Here is an 18,378-nt window from a genome sequence, read left to right on the forward strand (position 1 = left end):
ATCTGTGGAATGTGGGATATTTGATAGGCACGGTTGATTTTGAGACATCCTTTTCTGCTTAGTGGAGCCGTTCAGCTGTGTAAATAAAAAGCAGAAGAGGGAGTGGTAAGATTTTTGAGTTTTCCTCATGCATATGAATGCCGTTTCTAGGTACTTTTTCATTATTTCTTATCTATCCCAGAGAAGTGTTTCCCATTACATGAAAAGAAAAAAAAAAAAAGGCTGTGTCCCCGTGATGACAGTTCTGGAAGCTTCCTCATTGTAGTGTCCTTCACTTTTTCTTCTTTTAGCTCCTTCTGGGGTGTCCATGGCTTTGGCAGTCTAAGCATGTGCTCTAAGCCATTGGACCTGGAGACAACCTTGTTGCTTCAAACCAGGATTCAAAAAACCACCAAAATACCCATGTTAGCTGGCTGGGGTTGGGTGCGCGTGGGTGGCGGTGCTGGTGGCTCTTCCCAGGGCAGGTGGGAGGGTGAAAGCTCTCCGCTTGCTCTCTCTGGGTGGCCAAAGAGTCCTGGTGCCCCAGTTAGCTTTTCTGTATCATCAGGGCATGGCGTGTCCGTACCTTTGTCGTGTGAAGTTGAGTCACTTTTCCACACCTGTAAGTCTGTTTCTTTATGATCTAAAAATCCATATAGCGTCAACTTTTTTTAAATAATAACGAGCAGGAGGCTGCCTGGCCTGGGGTTACTGGCCAGGCGTTCAACACGCAGTTACTACCCGCAGTGCCTCGTTCCGCATTGCGTTGGCGTGTTCCCGTGATGGGACTGCGTGCGTTAGGTGGGTTTGCAGCCACTTTGCAGGCCATCTTCTGATGGGATGCTGCGAGGTGCTCGCTTAATGCAGCCCATAGGAGCGGGCTTCCTTTCCTTGCTGTGCTGGTAGGAGGTTTAATTACGGAATGCCTGGGCTGGCTTTCCTGGGGAAAGCTGTTTTGCTGCCCCGCACCCTCTGTACACACACTTCTTCACCTCTGGGTCGTGTAACCATCCCAAAGCTCACGTGGTTTAGCGAGCAGCCAGGATCCCGGCATGAGCGCGGTTTGAACGGGTTGCTTTTGTTTTGATGTGATTAAAAAACACCCACAAAGAAAATACGCTGGGCTAGGGGTGTGCTCCGGGGCTCAGCCCTGTCCCAGCGGGATGGAGAAGGACTCGGACTCCCTCTGGTTTTTCTTTCACCGTGTCTCGCCGCTACGCTGAAGCCTCAGCCTCCTTGCTCGTGTTATGTCCTACATTCGGCACTGGTTAAGCACAGCCTTTAAATATAGACCAAACTTCAAACATCGCTGGTTTTAGTGATGCAAAAATAATCCCATGTTTTGCTTTTTGGGACCACAGCCTGAAGAGCCGTGGCTTTGTGCAGAGAGAGAAGGCGAGAGGTGCTCTGCTAAACCCGGGCGAGTCCTGACACTTGCTACGCTTGGAAAAATGAACCAGCGTGAGGAGCCATGGAGCGTTGGCGGTGGGACCGGGCACGGGGCGCTGGGAGCCTGCAGAGCAGCCGCGGGTTTCCACCGTGCGGGGAGAGGTGTTTGGAGCGGGCGGGCTGCGGCGTGGTGGGAGACCAGAGTCGGATGCGTTCTGTAACGCCTTGCCTGTGGTTGCGCTGGCGGTTTGCCAAGGGGGGGTGGAAAGGGTTGTGGGGAGAGACGTAGGTAGAGAGGTGGGCTGAGCGCCTGCCGAGGGGAGAGCCGTGAAGGCCGTGCACTGAAAGGTGCTGTCAAATGGAAGTTCGGCAAGGGGGAGGGGGGAAGTATGTTTGCTGGTTACTTGGGTCGGTTGTGAGAAGCTCCACTGCTTCATTCTGTTCCCAGCTCTTAAATTTGGCTGGGTGACTCGTAAGGTCCAGACAAAGGACATAACAACTTAAATTTGGAGAAATACTTAGTCAAAGCTATTAAATTCACAGCTACTGCATTCACATCCCTTCTGTATTCATTTTTTGACATTATCGCTGCAAGTGCGCAGTCAAGAGTGAATTTTAGACCACTATTAGTAAGTCGCTTGGTGATACTCTTAATGCTGTGATCCGTGACAGAAGCTGGTTTATCCCGTCGCAGAACACAAAGCCGTGGCGAGCCGCTGTGACCTGGGTAGTTTGGCTTGGGCACAGCCTGAAGTCACCATGTCCCCCCCCCCCCCCAGGGAGCTGCTTGTGAACAGCTGGCTCGGAGGGCAGACGTCCCTGCGGCGAGTGCCAGAGGACAGCTTCTGAAGAAAGGAATATATTGGAGGAAATCAGAAGCTGCTTACAGGGTGTTTGCAAACAGAAACAGAGACCGCATTCATCAAAGAAATTATTCTGTTTGAATAATTTGTTCAGCTCGGAGCGTGTTTACCTGCCTGCGAGGGGAGTGGGGAGGCTTTCGTTGGCAAATGTTTGTGTTGGGCGTTGGGACGGGCGTGTGGAAGGCGGAGTGACAGAGAAGCGTTGCTGTTACGGTTCCTGGGGTTACAATTCCTTCCCTAGTTTGTGTGAATGCTGCTTTTCTTCAGGGCTGTATAAAGAAGCGACGCAGTGGTGGTTTTGCGACACATGCACGCAGGGGAGGTCCCAGGTAAACGTCTTTGCTCCCACAGGCGCCGAGGGGGTCCCAGGGAGACATCTTTGCTCCCAAAGGCGCCGAGAGGGTCCCAGGTAGACGTCTTTGCTCCCGCAGGCACCAAGGCACCCTGGCTGCGTCTGCCCTGCCTGCAGAGCCCGCCCTGCACACCCAGCTCCCGCTGTGCTGGCACCCAGGGCTGGGAGCAGCTGAGCACCCGGAGCACCCAGGCAGAGTCGTGTCTGCTTTAGCTGATGCAGGATGTGGCCCTTTTTTATCAAAAAGGCATCAGTATTGTATTTTAACTAAGTTATAAGGCAGTAAACGTCTTTCATGTAAGTAGCGAAACCGTGACTGCATCTGTTCTGCTCAGCTGGCCAGCTGCTATTTCAAGTGAGCTTTAGGAGACTGCAAGCGAACGGGCCGACGTGGAAAAGCAGATAGAGTTCTGCTGCCACTGGGTTGGGAAGTACTGTGTAAATACCTTCAGAGAGTACTTAACAAACAGAGTGTCTCAGTATATCTAGAGAGAATCCTTCTCAGTTACATCACCATTGATTTCTGGGAAATGGAGGAGTATCACCGAGGGCAGAATTTGGCCCGTATAACTAAGTAATAAAATATCTTTTTGCAGGAAGTATATTTATAAACAAAGAGCGAGCACTGCATCTTCAAGTTACGTTTGCAAAGCTACTGCCTGAGAATTGGCATGGCTCCTTCCAGCCAAGGGATCTTAGGAACAGTTTTGCTGCATCACAAGCTGCAATAGTATCTGCGAGGCTTTGAAAATGAACACCAGTGTCTCTGCAAACAGGATGCTCTTTGTGCGTTTTAATTGGAACCAGTCATGTCTGAACGCTGCAGAAGCTGAAATAACGTGACTAACCTAAGAAAGCTATTCAAGATCTATCTACAAACACTATTCCCCAGATACGCAGGGGTGAAGAGCTTACTGGGATAAAGGCCCAGCATGAGATTCTGCTCTGAACTTGAACTTCATTGAACCAATTTTTTTGTGTGTTGTTTTGAAGAATTCGGGTGCTTCAGATGTCTTCCTTCCTCTCCTCTCCCTAGCTTGGCAAGAGCTAGGTGCAAAAATATTCTAAGACAGGCTTTTGCAAAGGGGGGATTGAGTCGTGGAGAAGCTGAATGCCATACATTTAAAGTCAATGTTTGTCTTTACGCTTAACAAAACTGGTGATTGGAAGAGGTAGGGGGGAAGGGACAGGGCGTTGGGTCATGTTCTGTAACCCTGTAATAGTTGTGTAGAAGCAACTCACCTGGCTGAGGATTCAGTTTCAGCTTTTGCCATTTGGCCGTGAAGCCCTAGCTGGGGTACTCACATGCACTTCTGTATTTTGGTACAGCAGTCTGGTTTCTTGAAATGCTTCCTTAAAGCCAAAGGGCATGGAAAGGAATTTTCTCTGGAAGGAGGCAGTTGTTGGGTATCTATCCTCTTTGTTGCACACATGCTGCTGTCCTAGGAATTTCTTGTAAAAGGGCTACCGGCGCTGCCTTGGTTGCGCTCGTGGGGTCTCTGAGCACTGAGGTGAGGCAGCTCCTGCTGACTGTGTGCTCCATCCTCTTGGCGAGCATGGGCTGGCCTCTTCCAGAAGCTGTCCCTGTGGCTGGCACGGCTCTGCCCTGCTGTGGTCAAGGCAGCCATAGCAGGGTTTGCCAGGAGCTCATCTCCGCCGCAGAATTATCCTGCAGTCTCAGTTCTGCTTTTTTAAGATGTGCTCTCTAGCACTGAGGACTGCAGGAAGAGCCTGAAAAATGTGACAGGAGCCTAAACCAGTGCCATGCTGTCTGCTTGAGCTGGCGAGGGCTGTGGAATTTAAGCTCAGAGACCCTGGAACTGCTCCCTACCCTTCAGTCAGAGTCCTGGGGATTTTGCGGTCCTTTGGCCATGGAGTGTGTTGCTTCAGCATTGTTCTCCTAGAATTTGCAGTTCAGATGCAGGTGGGAGTTGGAGAGGTTTTCTGTCTTGTTGAGGGGTTTGCTTCCAGCAGCTGCTTCGGGAGAAGGTCTTCAGTGGATTATGGGCTTCTTGAAGTACTGCATAGAAACTTGGCCAGCATGAAGTCAGAGACTTGGGAATTCGTCTTGCACTGGAGAAATGGAAGTTTTGTTGCCATTGCTCTCCTGGGAAGAATGCAATCATCAACGCCTTGCAAGTGGAGTTGAGACGGCGTTAGAGGGAGCAAGGCTGCCTGGGAGCCTGACAGGAGGCGTAGCAAAAACTGGTGAAACCGATGTGTGTTTGGAGTGGAGAGACTTGTGTCTGTGTGAAGAAGCATATGAAGGGGATGAGGAAGGAGAGATTAGTTCTGGGAGGCAGGAATCGGTGCTGCTGCAACACTTAAGGACTCTCAGTGAGGCAGTAGTTGTCATTTCTGGGCATGGTAAAAAGGGTCCAAACCCCATCTTACAAGAAGGAGGCTGAGTGTGCTGTTTTGCTAAGAGTTTCGTAGGAGTGCTGCGTCCTGTGCTTGCGGGTTTGTCAGATGATGGGAGCAGTGAGAGGATTTTGTTTTGAAAGGTAATCTCCGAAGAATGAAATTCTCAGTGAACCCCATGTTTATAAGAAACGAAGATAGTTGGCTTTTCACAGAATCACAGAATGGTTGGGATTGGAAGGGACCTCTGTGGGTCACCCAGTCCAACCCCCTGCCGAAGCAGGGTCACCCAGAGCAGGCTGCACAGCACTGCGTCCAGGCGAGTCTTGAATATCTCCAGAGAAGGAGGCTCCACAGCCTCCCTGGGCAGCCTGTTCCAGTGCTCCGTCACCCTCAGAGGGAAGAAGTTCTTCCTCATGTTCAGCTGGAACTTCCTCTGCTTCAGTTTTTGCCCGTTGCCCCTTGTCCTATCGCTGGGCACCACTGGAAAGAGTCTGGTCCCATCTTCGTGACACCCACCCTGCAGATATTTATAAGCATTTCTAAGGTCCCCTCTCAGCCTTCTCTTCTCCAGGCTAAACAAGCCCAGCTCCCTGAGCCTAGAATAGAACAGACTATTTCAGTTGGAAGGGACCTAGAATGACCATCTGGTCCCACTGCCTGACCACTTCAGGGCTGCCCAAAAGTTAAATCACGGTATTAAGGGCATTGTCCAAATGCCTCTTAAACACTGACAGGCTTGGGTCATCGACCACCTCTCTAGGAAGCCTGTGCCAGGGTTTGACCACCCTCTCGGTCAAGAAGTGCTTCCAAATGTCCAGTCTTTTGACCTTCCAATCTTATCTATATCCTTTAATTTAAAGCAAAACAACAAAACCCTAAAATAAAAAAGAAAAATAGGAAGAACACCAGAATTTGACTGCTTGACTGAGCATATGGATATGGCATAATCATGTCCAATAGACAGAAGGTGGTTTTTGTTGGGGTCGTCAACAAGACTAGCAGGACCAAGGGCTTGTTATTATGATAGGAAAACCTGGCCCCGGGTTAGAGCTTAACTTGGGCTGTTGTGCTGTTGACACTTCTCTGCGATGTAAACCTGAGAAGTTTCTGAGCTGAGTACGTCTTGTTGGCCCTCCGTTCTGTACAGGTTTTCTCTAAGGCAAGTGAATCAGTACAAAACACTGAAAATCTGAAGGCTTACGTGATAGTGAATGTTCTTTTGTCGTGATGCAGTGGTACATGGAAATTCTCAAAATTAGAACGAATGGAAGAGCAGATGGTCTCTGATCAGTAAAACCATAAATTGTAAGTCTCTTGGTGTGTATTGCCTCGTGGTTTGCTTTGGTTTTCATTTAGACCAGCTTTAGAAAGTTACTATCGACCATTAAACCTTTTAGACTATCTACCCCCCTCTCATCCCCCTCTTTTTTTTTCCCCCCCCCTGGTTTAGAAGTGAATAAAAGAGCTTTGTGCAGTTCTTGAAACTGAGCCTGAAACAGCTTTGAACAAAAAATAGTGTTCCTTTCAAAATCTTGGAAATAATTACATCATAGGCAAATTGGGCCAGAGACCGTTAATAGCATTCTTTGTGGCCTGAAATCCCATGGGAGGACCTATTTCAGCAAACGGGCGTTGTTTACAAATAGACACAGTGACAGACACAGTTGTCCCATTCTGAGGGACAACTGAAACTCTATGCCCTGTAATGGACTTAGCAGAATAACCGTCCTGCTTTCGATCACCAGCTGAAAACGTGCCTTGGCGCTTCTGCACAGCCCGACGCCAGCAAGCTGGGGGAGCGAAGGCTGTCTCTGGTGCTGGAAAAATACTTGTAGGTGGGTGAAAGAGTTAAAGAGAAAATAGAAGCTGCTGTTGCCGTAAGCTCCTGGTCCATGAGACTTGCTGGAGGGACAGGAGCTGTGTCCAGATGTCTCGGTTGGGCTTCATGAGCTGGGGCCTCTGCCGCGCCTCCCTGTGCGGAGATACCCGGGCATCACGCGCTTCCCTTCACCAGGAGAACACGCACGGCACAGGTAGTTCTCCCTATTCCCTCACGGTAGTTTTCATCGCTGGCTCTTCCTCCCCACCCTCTTAGTGGAAAGAAAGCCTTCTGCAGTTCAGGATCGAAATCACAAAGATTAGTCACGTTAACTGTTTGACCTAGATCTACAAAAGCGTTTAGTTCTCTAGGTAAATAGGCTAGTTTGTGCTTGAAAGTTAGGTCAGCACAAGCCCCAGCCTGGGCACAATTATAGCTATTCCTTGGTGTTACGGAGCGTGTTATCACCTAGATGTGTGCTTCCATAGGAGGGTGGGCCGTGTTCCTTCATCACCAGAGCAGGTCTCACAGGAGGTCCCTACCCGGGCAGCCGGGCTGTGTCGGCAGAGCCCTCCTGGGGACCAGGGTTTGCTGTGAAGGATGGCTTCCGTGCTTTCACAAGTGGTCTGTTCCAAACGACAGAAGCGTCTTTCTGGCTGACAGCAGTCTCCGATACATGACTTCATCAGTTAAGAGTGCGTGCTCTTTTCCTGAAGAAACAGCACCTGGCCGGTGGCTGCCCGTGGTTACCTGTGCAGCATACAGGTAGAGGTGAGCAGCTCCGTGGTGTAGAGAAGGTCTAGCAGTTCACATAGGGCTGGAGCCTACGAGTAGACATCCTCTTTGGCTGGTGAACACCGTATTGATCTACCAGCCGAGCAATTGTTTGAGCTCTGCCTAGTTTGCTGCAGGCAAAGTATGCCCGAATAGCTCAAATCACTCATTTGACACAAAGCAGTTGATGAGGTCAGCTGGGAAGGGTGCTCATACAAACTGCTGCCCCAATGGAGGTGAGCAGCTGGGGTCCGTAACGCCTTTAAGTGTTTGTCCGTCAGGATCTCCAGGATCCCTGCTTCGTGCTGTGTGTAGTAAGGAGAGGCCTGGGACCAGCAGTTGCTGGGGCTTTCGACTGTGTGACCCCGGGGTGGGTCCCTGGGATCCTCTGTGGACCCAGATCTTCAGGAACCTCGCTTCCTGGACCCAGGGACCAGTGCAAAACAGAGATGTGATGGCACACGTCATTTATTGTTCTTATCACTGAGCAGATGCTTTGAATCTCACACGTGGCATTTTGGGATCTCGTTTGGGTGAAATTAGAAATGTAAGTCAAGTAGTAAAAAAGGAGGTGATTGTTTTATGTGTGGTCAGTTGAAAGTGGTAGCAGTGGCTAAAATGCCCATGTCATGAAAAGCTGTCTAGAGCGAATGTCTCTAAACGTTTCAGCTGGTCGTTTAGGTTTGACGTGGCAGGTATTGTCAGTTAAGGCAATGTGGATTTGATTATTCCCTATTAATGTATCAGTTGGACATCCCAGCACAATTCCAGCTGTATAAAAATAAATGCAGTTGTTGAAAACATTAACCTCTCCAAAATAAAAAAACAACCAACAAACTCCAAAACCCCTCAACCATGGCAGCTTTACCTGAGCAAAGTGAGAGCAGCAACGCTGTTCCCCGCTGAGCTTTGGGACCCCTGTGTGTAAGCGCCAGTTGCCAGGTTTGGCTGATACTTTTGAAAAACCCCCTCCGACTTCCACAGCTGAAGACCTTAAGTTGCTTCATTTTAAGTTTAAGAGAGCAGCTGATGACTGCAATAACTTGTGTTACCTGTGAGTCAGCACGAGGAGAGATCCATAACTCACGCACGGTGGTCTGCACGTGCCTTCCAGAAACGGAGCCACGTTTGTTTTAGAGGGGTTGGAAGGCAAGGTGCCTGTCGAAATGTAAACTTTAAAAACATGCAATATAGCCCACATCACATCTGATCTGTCTGAAATCATCCGCTATTTTCAGGTCTTAAAACAGTTCATTTTACCAAGCGTTGCTGGTTTGTTAAACCGGCTGCTTAATCCAGACTTGAATTTTAATATTGAAGATACACTAGAGAGACTAGGAATTTGAAAAGTCCTACCCTGTGTTTTCCCAACTTATGAAAGTTTTGTAACCATTTCTGCATATTTTTTTCCTTGACCGAGTACCCCCGTTCTTAGCAGTCAACAACAGCCTGTGCATGTGTGCTCCTTGCCCCTGCGCCGCGCCTGGGACTTTACAACGCCTTTACTCAAAGCTGTGCCACCGACAGCCCTGCGGTAGCAGACCTCTGCAGTAGCAGGACAGGAGGAGGAAGGTTGGGGTTGTTTCAGGGTACGATCGTTTTCCTGCTTAGATTTTGTTTGATTTTGAAGCAAACCTATTGCTCATTTTTATGTGCAAGAAAGTTTTTAATTGGCACTTTGGAATGAATGTCCTTGGGGAAGATCGTTCCTTTTGAAGCCCCACACGCCCAGGATAAACCCTCCCCAGCCACAGAGCAGGGAGGGAGCAGAGATCCTCATGCTTGCTCTCCGTATCCCCCCGACAGGCACCCTGTTTCTTACATCACAAGAACGGTTCGCTGCGATACCGCGCAGTTTCAGTAAATCGTTTCAATGTTGCTGTGGAAGTCTGGTTTTAGAGGGAAAATCTGGATTGTAAACAACTACAGGGAAAAAAGTTGTAAATAAAAATTTTAAAAGCCTTTAACGAGGATAAAAAAAAAAAGCTGTATTTTAATGGTGATACATTGATTTTTAGGAATTGGCCACTGTGTTTATGTATGGCAACCAGCAGTAACCATATGCAGAGCAAGCTCCTAATAGAGAGGCGTCCTTATTCCAGCAGCGGGCTTTTCGTGCCCGCTTTCCTCCCCAGGACACCAGCCGTGGCATCCGTACGTGACAGGCGTGCTTTCTGTTCTGCTTTTGCAGGAGGCTGTGAGGGCTGCTGAAGATGTCCGATAGTCTGGATGTTGAAGAGAAACCTCCAGCCCCACCGTTGAGAATGAACAGCAACAACCGCGACTCTTCGGCGCTAAACCACAGTTCCAAACCGCTCCCCATGGCCCCTGAGGAGAAGAACAAGAAAGCCAGGCTTCGCTCCATCTTCCCGGGAGGAGGGGATAAAAGTAAAGTATCCGCAGGGCGCAGGGGTGGCTGCCTCTCCGCTTGCTTTCTGTCGGTTGCCCTGTTTGCTCTCTGCCACTATTTTCTTTCTGTTTCAGTTGCGGAAAGTGGTAAAGTCACAGAATCCCAGAATGGTCGGGGTTGGAAGGGACCTGTGTGGGTCACCCAGTCCAACCCCCCTGCTGAAGCAGGGTCTCCTACAGCAGGCTGCACAGGACAAAGTCCCTTCCAAAGCCCTCTGTTCCAATGACTCTAGTCTAAACAGGTTTCAGCAGAGGAGGAGGTGTTCAGTCAGTTCCTTTCTTGCCTTTAAAAAGCCAGTGAGACGTGCGCACGTTGTGCGACTTGCCTGCTGGAAAGAACTTTATCGTTAAGCTGGGGGATCCTTTCCTTTGGATTTTGTTGTGCATTTGCAGCGAAAAGAGAGACGGGGTTGTGTACTTTTGAAAAGAGATTTGCGGAAGCGAGAAGGCAATCAGCCTGACACTTGGGTTTTTTTTTTAATGCGCTTACATTCCAGGAACAGGAGCAAGGCTCTTCTTGCTTGTCGCTTTTGTGGTGAGGGTGGGTGCAGAATGGCTTGGTTTAAAACCTGCTTTGCGTGGTTACAGCAAGAGAATCTTATAAACGTGCAGGAGACAGCGTTTCGGTTGCGTTCTTTGAAACGCGTTAGCAGAAGGGAGCAGTGTGTGTGGAGCTGGAGCATTTACAGAGTGAAGGGGAGGGATCTGCTTGTTTTCTAATGCCATGGGAACTGACGGGCTGGACCCACAAGTGCTGGGGGAGCTGGCAGGCATCACTCCAAGGCTACTGCTGGTTTCTTTGAAAGGTTATGGTGACTGGAAAAAAGCAAATGTCACTCGTGTCTTTAAGAATGAGGATCTGGGGAGCTATGGGCCTCACCTTGGTCCCTGGGGAGCTGGTGGAGCAAATCCTCCTGGAAACCATTTCCACACAAAAGAAGGAGAAGAATATGATCAGGAATAGTCAGTACGGATTTACGAAGGGGAGTTCATGCTGAACCATACTGTGACAGCCTTCTACCATGAGATACCAGGCTTGGTGGTGAAGGGAGAGCAACGGGTGTTATTTTTAGTAAGCATGGTGGTGTTGTGGTGACGGTTGGACTTCATGATCTTAGAGGTCTTTTCCAACCTTAATAATTCTGTGATTCTGCTGTAGTAAGGTGTGCAACACAGCCGCCCATAGTATCTTCACAGACAAACTGATGCAGTACGGTCCAGGTAAGCGGACAGTGAAGCGGACTGAAAACTGGCTGAAATGCTGTGCTCAAAGGGTGCTGATCAGCAGCACGAAATCCAGCTGGATTTCGAGAGGGATTCCGCCTTCGCTGCACATCGCCGTTCCTCCAAGGAGAGCTCGGAGCTGTGGACGTGCGGTCGTTCCCTCGGAGCTCCAGCTCACTGCGCTGCTGTGCTGCCCCGTCCACGTGTCTCCTCCGTGGGCCGTGCGGAGCAGCTGGAGGCAGTTGGGCATTCCAAGCTCCACACGGGCAGCACACGGCACAGTTTCAGCCCCGTCCCTCCCCTCAGTCAGGCGCAGTCCCGATGGCCTCTCCCGTGTCAAGGCTGCGACGGGATGGACCCGTTCCTTAGGCAGAGCTGGCCGCTTCGCTCCGCAGAGTGCTTCCCAAAATGTCCTCGTCTGGGAACAAAATTAATTTGCAATTGATTCTTTTTAAAGGCCAAAATTAAAATCTCTCCTGGCTTGTTTAATTCTTGGAAGGACTTGGGTCACTTCTTCCCCTGACTGCCAGCGTTATTATGTATTAGCCCTCTCTGAGGGAACATCTCTTAAGCAGGAGGTGCTGTGTGAACTGTGTGCAGAAACGGGGAGATCCAGAAAGAACCGCTGCTGGAAATGATCAGTGACATTAAAAAGAGGTGTAATTACCCCTCGGAGCAGTCTCAGGAAACATACAGGCATCACGATTTTAAATGTGACTGTGAGGGAAAGTCAGCTAAGATTTATAGCTTAATTTTGCTGGGTGAAATAATAAATGGAAGAAGTTTAGCTTGACTGGCCAAGCCCCTTGAGGTGGTTTCATCTTGGGGCTGGCTTGTGGGTCAGGGTATCAGCTGGCCTGTGCATGCTTCACAGGCTCCATGACACGTTTCTGAGAGTCCTGCTTAGAAAACAGAAGGTGATTAATACGGCTGCTCTCATCTAGCGCAGTGCTTTGCAGCATCAGAAATCTGTATTAATAGTCCACCACTGCTGCTAGTAAACAGAACGTGAAGGAGACACCACGGCAGGGTGTTCCTGCCTGAACCTGCAGGAACGTTGTTGTCTGTCACTTGCTCGCCAGGCAGGAGGGACGCGAGGATGGATGTGCTGCGGTGTGTTCTCTCCAAGGCAGCGGGGTGTGCCGGGACCGCTGTGCTCGGGGACCAGGAGTCTCTCCCAGTCACTTGGCTGTTGGAGTGTAGGTTCTCAGTTAGGGTTTGAGCACTCCTGTGCCTCAAACCTTGTTTTGGCAAGCCGCCGATGACGCTGTGGAGCCTCTCTGTGCTTCCACAGTTGAAACAAGCCACTGGGGCGTTAGCATCCTGCTCCTTCCCATAGCACCTGAGCTCCCGGTGTTTCTCGGCGTAGCTCCCCTCACCCCCGTCTCTGGGGTAAGGTACCCCGTTTCCTGGGGGCGGGAAGCCAAGGCAGACAACTGAAATACGTTTCCAGCGTCGCGTGGGCAATCTGTGTGGAACCAGGAGCTGACCCCCTTCCCCCATAGCCTGTGCTGAAGCCGTGAGATTGGCCTGCCTTCCTCGGAGGTGACGATGGCGGCGGGAGCCACGGCGGAGTTGATGGCATCAGTGTTTCCTCTCGGCAGAGTGCTGTTACCTCAGGAGAGTGGAGAGCAGAAAGGAACGGCTTGCGTTCTCGCGGCTGGTTGATACAGCCTCGTTCTTCTTTCATTAAACCACCCATAATTGCAGTGCTGTGAAACAAATTAATACTGAGTGTGAACTGGTGGCTCCACGAAGACGCTGTTGGCATTCAAGCCCACCACAGCTCGCTTGCCCCTTTCAGCTGAAGAGGTAGATCTGCGGTAGGATTACCGGGTGAATAGTATCGCTTCCATCTTAGCAGCTTTAGGCTTAGCTGCAGCTAGGAGCAGAGTCTGACCTTCAGTCCTCTGGTTGCTTCCTGTACAGAAAAAACAAGAAGAGTGGGAAGGAGGAAAAACCCAGCGGGGTTAAGATTGATGGAGGAGAAAGAAAAGGACAAGGCCACTGGGGTAGGAGAGGGGGAGCAGAGCAGGAAGGAGGATGGGGGGGACAGCATGGTGAAGGGGAGAGGGATGGAGGAAGCAACGGAGCGAGATGAGGAGGCGGCAAGCAAACAGGAGGGTGTGATCGTGAGGTCAAACCCTTCCTCCCTCTCTGGAGAGACGCTGCCGCTTAGCTGAGTCACGCTTTTCTGCCAAACAACTGCTCTTTTAACATAATAATGATGATGCCGACTGTGAAGACGGAACACTCTTTCCTTTTTTAATCTGTCGTAGTCGCTAAGGTGGTGTGGGTGGCCCTCATGGCTACCTGCTCTGCAGCAGGAGTGTATTGAGAAGGGCATTTGTAAGAAAATCAAAGAGGCATGCCCAGTATAAAACCCTTGAATCCAGTCAGTCACTGCTTCAAAGAAGTCGTGCCTTTTCGTATCATTTTGCCAGCTTACGTAGAACAGAAGTTATTGGAGTTGCAGGGCACAGACAGAAGTGTCAAAGTTTTTAGGCTGGGGAGGTATGGGGGTGTTGCAAGGAGACATCTAATTCTGTATTTAATTTAATTCTGTATTTAATGCATAGGTTGCCAGCATTTGGAGCATAGGTATTATATCCACAGTCTGGTAGGCAGAGGTCCGTGAAGCACAGGAGCCAGGTCTTGGGGCAGGAGCTGGAACGCTGGTCTCCTGGCAGCAGGGGCCGAGAGTGGACAAGTGCTGCTTTTGATGGAATGTTTTCTGCAATGCCTTAATTCGCTTCTAGATCTGCCTGTTGCTTTGAACTGAATTTGATGATCCTTTAAATCTAATTTTCACTGAGTTTGCTTGCAAATGATGAGGTGGGAGAAGCCAGTTTTGTTATCCATAATAAAAAGTTATTTATGCTGAATGGAGATGACATCTTGTAGCTGGCAACATCTACCCTGAAAATTAAACATCATCATCTTAGAGATAAAAGAAGGGGAAAAGCCTTTGCATTTGTATCTGATATATTGCTACCATCTTTAGTGAATGCTAAATGAAAATAATTCATCAATTAACATTGTATAGGAGTGTGCAGTACAGACAAAAGGTGGCAGTTAATTATTTAATGAGGATAAATGCAACAACACAGAGAAAGGATTAGAAACATCGAAAATACTCTAGACTATAATTACGAAGAGCAGAACACCTTCTAGCTAAAGGAGGCTGTGAGGTGGAATAAGAAAGATGTGCACGGAGAGGCCTCGTGGAGCTGCTGTCTGTGAGCAAAGGCAGACCCAGGCTGGGAGGGGTGCTGGTTCGTGGTGAGTTCAGCCTGTGGGTGAGACCCCTGGGTAAACTCATGAAGCTGGCAAGTGTAATACTGAAACAGTGAAGGAAAGTATTAATTAAAAGTCTACGAGCATAGTAGTGCTTTATGTTAGAAGGCTGATGTGCCAGAAAATAGATTTTGCAAAACCCCATCCTGTTGGATGTTGGTAGAAGGGGACACTGGCTTTTGAAAGAAGAATAATCTGGTGTGCGCAGCACGGCTGGCACCGGCACCGCACTGAGGGAACGTGGAAGGCAAAGACAGGGCCCGAACAACTGCTCCTTTCTCTCCTGCTGATGTGTGAGTATGGCACGTGTATTCATATCATCAGGAGTAAATGGTGATACACTGGCCTTCAGAGATCCTGACAGAGTCCCGTTGCGACAGGCACAGCATAAACCTCTCATTTTATGGGTTGCTCATGACTTGTCAGTGTGGCGTCGTGTCGCATCAGCTCTATAGAGCCAAACCTGCTCAGAACCACGATGAGGGTATGTAAACCAGGCCGGCGTGAAACTGCTGAGAAGGGCAGCAGAGGAGAGGTGGGATCCTGGGGCACAGTGCGCTTGCTTTCAAGACATGAGACGATGTCACTTTTTTGTATTCTACATGAGCGCTTTATGCGTGTCCTATTTCCCGAGTTTGTGCTAATAACTCTCACATACTGCAAGTGGGCACTGTGATATCTGTTCTGTTCCAATCATTAGCATGTAATTTTTCCACTGAAATGACAAATGCATTTGGTGGAATGGCGGTTCCCCTCTCGGCTGTCACAGATAGACCACTGGCACCACAGAAGATCCTACAGATAGCTCTGTGCTGGGTTGTTCAACCACGTGGTAGTTGGGCTTGGAGCACGCTGCTTCTCCAGGGAGGCCAAGTATTTCAGGTACCTGCCAGCAGGATAGATGTTGGAGAATGGGTTTATGCTGTGTTCATCTGGGTGCTTGGGAGTTGTCCAGAATGGGCATTACTGTCACCATTATTCAGAGAAGTGTCTGTTGAACGTGGATTCGTGATGCATCAGAGTGAAGGCAGCTTCTCTTGGCCTTTATTCTGCTGGTTCTTTATCAGGGTCGATGAAACTGGGCTGAAGTCAGATTTGTCAATAGTAAAAAGCACAGGAGATGGATGACCACAAGGGATGTAACTCTCAAAAGGCGTTAAAATAGGAGGGCGATGAGAAACAGACACAGGTTGACTGGCTTCCAAGTCTGTCTGCTTCAATAAGATACTCCATACCGTGTGAACACTGGTGGAGTGATTTAAAACCAAGGAGACTAATAAAGCCTGGGGTTTATGGTTATATGTCTTTGTTAATTGAGAGATCAAATGAAGCTTTTCCAATGGCTTTTATGGGATCCTGTTGCTGTGCAGATTCTGTGGTTTCTGCTGCGTCAGCCCTTTACTCAGAGAGGAGGCAGGAATAGGATCTTTCTCTTCTTCTAAGCTGCCTGTTTGCACAGAACTTGCAGCAACCTGGTTATCTTAAAAAACCTCTCCTCTCTGCTTTGGCAGAGTTTGACAGCAGGCTTAAGGTGTGTTGAAGAAAAGACACGCAAACAGGCGTGCACATGCATGTCCTGGTTGCTTTACTTCTGCAGGAACCCACAGAGCAAAGTCAAACAGGGGTTAGTTGCTAAGTATGAAAACTTGATGAAAAAAAGAACTGGTAGTAGAAATCATACTGATTAGAGAGAGCCTAAGAAGGCCACTTCATGAACAGCTTGCTTTGGCAGCTCTGACACTAATTGGAAGAAAACCAAAAAGAAATAACACTTTCTAGACCTTCCCAAGCAGGGGTTGACAGTTAGGCTGGTGTTGTATCAACTTGGGTCTGTTTGTCAAGAAAGATCACAGAATCATAGAATGGTTTGGGTTGGAAAGGACCTTTAAAGGCCATTTAGCCCAACCGCCATGCAATGAGCAGGGACATCTTCAACCAGATCAGGTTGCTCAGAGCCCCGTCCAACCTGGCCTTGAATGTTTCCAGGGATGGGACAGCGACCGCCTCTCTGGGCAACCTGGGCCAGGGTTTCACCACCCTCCCTGTAAAAAATTTCTTCCTTATAGCCAGTCTAAATCTACTCTCCCTTAGTTTAAAGCCGTTACTGCTTGTCCTGTCGCAACAGTCCCTGCTAAAAAGATTTTCCCCATCTTTCCTATAGGCCCTGTTTAAGCACTGCAGGCTGCTCTAAGGTCTCCCCGGAGCCTTCTCCTCTCCAGGCTGACCAGCCCCAGCTCTCTCAGCCTTTCCTCCCAGCAGAGGGGTTCCAGCCCTCGGATCATGGCTGGGGCCTCGTCTGGCCCCACTCCCACAGCTCCAGCTCTGTCCTGTGCTGAGGGCTCCAGAGCTGGGCGCAGGACTCCCGGGGGGTCTCACCAGAGCAGGGCAGAGGGGCAGAATCCCCTCCCTCGCCCTGTGCCCACGCTGCTGGGGATGCAGCCCAGGGCACGGTTGGCCTTCTGGGCTGCCAGCGCACACTGCTGGGCCATGGCCAGCTTTTCATCCACCCGTACCCCCAAGTCCTCCTTTTGAGGGCTGCTCCATCCCTTCACCCCTCAGCCTGTAGTGATAGCAGGGGCTGCCCTGACCCAGGTTCAGGACCCTGCACTTGGCCTTGTTGACCCTCATGAGGGTTCACACGGGCCCACTTCTCGATCTTGTCCAGGTCCCTCTGATGGCATCCCGTCCCCAAGGCGTGTCGACCGCACCACTCGGCTTGGTGCCATCTGCAGTCTTTGGCATTGATGAAGATATTAAACAGTACTGGTCCCAGTACGGACCCCTGAGGGACACCACTTGTCACTGATTTGTTTTCCACTTTTAAAATATTATCTTGAGCACACTTGATTATGGAAATTTTTGAATGAAAAGCTGCGCAGAAAATAAGTGCTTGTTAATGTTTTGTCTCTAGCCAACAAGAAGAAGGAGAAAGAACGTCCCGAGATCTCTCTTCCTTCAGACTTTGAACATACCATTCACGTGGGATTTGATGCCGTCACTGGAGAATTCACAGTAAGTAACCACTGTGTTGCGTGCTTACCAGAGCTTCGGGGTTCTTGATGGTGAAATAACCTCGTGTTGCCAGAAACGTCAGATGACAGCAGCCAGGCTGTGAAGAGAGAGACACTTCTTTGTTGGGCTTAGGGTTTGGAGCGTTTCACTTCTGATTCAGGCTGCTTTTTTTCTCCAAGGATTGTCAGCAGAGTGTCTGTGGAAAATGAAAACGAAGAAGATCGTAGGTGTATGCTTTTATCAGTCCCACAAGCTGCTACAGGGGTTGGTTATTCAGTGTCTTTGGAAAAGCATAAACCCCCCCACGCATGTGCGTGGTGTCTGTCTTGCTGTAGACAGGCAGCCCCAAAGTGCGAAGCCCAACTGCTCTGCAGACAGCCCTTGGAGACGCCCAGAAAGCTGCAGCGTTGCCAAAATCCATTCATTTTAATGTAATATCCTTCCAAATATGTCCATAGACTAGGTGATCAGACACGTTCCTTGCCTTTGTGTATTAATAAAACAGCAGTCAGCTTCTTCTACTTATATCACAACAAAGGGTGTGAAGTGTTGGGAACGACGAGTCTGATAGAAGCTTTTTGAAGTCTGGAGGGGGCTTCAAAGCGTTTTCTCTTAGACTGCTGGTTAGGTGCCGTAACCATTAATCCTTAAAGCTGAGAGGGCAGCAACCTTACGTTTGGTTGAGCTGTGGAGGTGAGAGGAAACGTTAGCAGCTCTCCGTAGCATCGGTGGTACCCTGTGAGCTGAGTGGTCAGGCTGCCTTGTCACCGTGCCTCGAATGGTCAAGTGTGGTAGTGCCAGCTGGCTGCATACACCGGACAGGGTGGGACAAATCGTTTGCCTGGACAGAGGGTGGTTAGCTGTCAGAATCTGAACCCTAAATGGGATTCCTTCAG

At 49.5% G+C, this 18,378-nt stretch overlaps 1 protein-coding gene across 2 annotated transcripts in view; it reads left to right on the forward strand.

Annotated features, from left to right (window-relative positions):
• The window catches only part of PAK3 (p21 (RAC1) activated kinase 3), a 156,013-nt gene that overhangs the window by 100,022 nt on the left and 37,613 nt on the right, over positions 1-18,378 (forward strand). For both annotated transcript variants that reach the window (XM_075435380.1, XM_075435379.1), the window contains exons 2-3: positions 9,732-9,928; positions 17,382-17,482. In XM_075435380.1, coding sequence (XP_075291495.1) covers positions 9,754-9,928; positions 17,382-17,482 — 276 coding nt within the window. In that variant the 5' untranslated portion in view covers positions 9,732-9,753. The remainder of the gene's footprint in view (positions 1-9,731; positions 9,929-17,381; positions 17,483-18,378) is intronic.

Source organism: Opisthocomus hoazin, chromosome 14 (assembly GCF_030867145.1).
Source record: "Opisthocomus hoazin isolate bOpiHoa1 chromosome 14, bOpiHoa1.hap1, whole genome shotgun sequence".
NCBI classification, from domain to species: Eukaryota; Metazoa; Chordata; class Aves; order Opisthocomiformes; family Opisthocomidae; genus Opisthocomus; species Opisthocomus hoazin.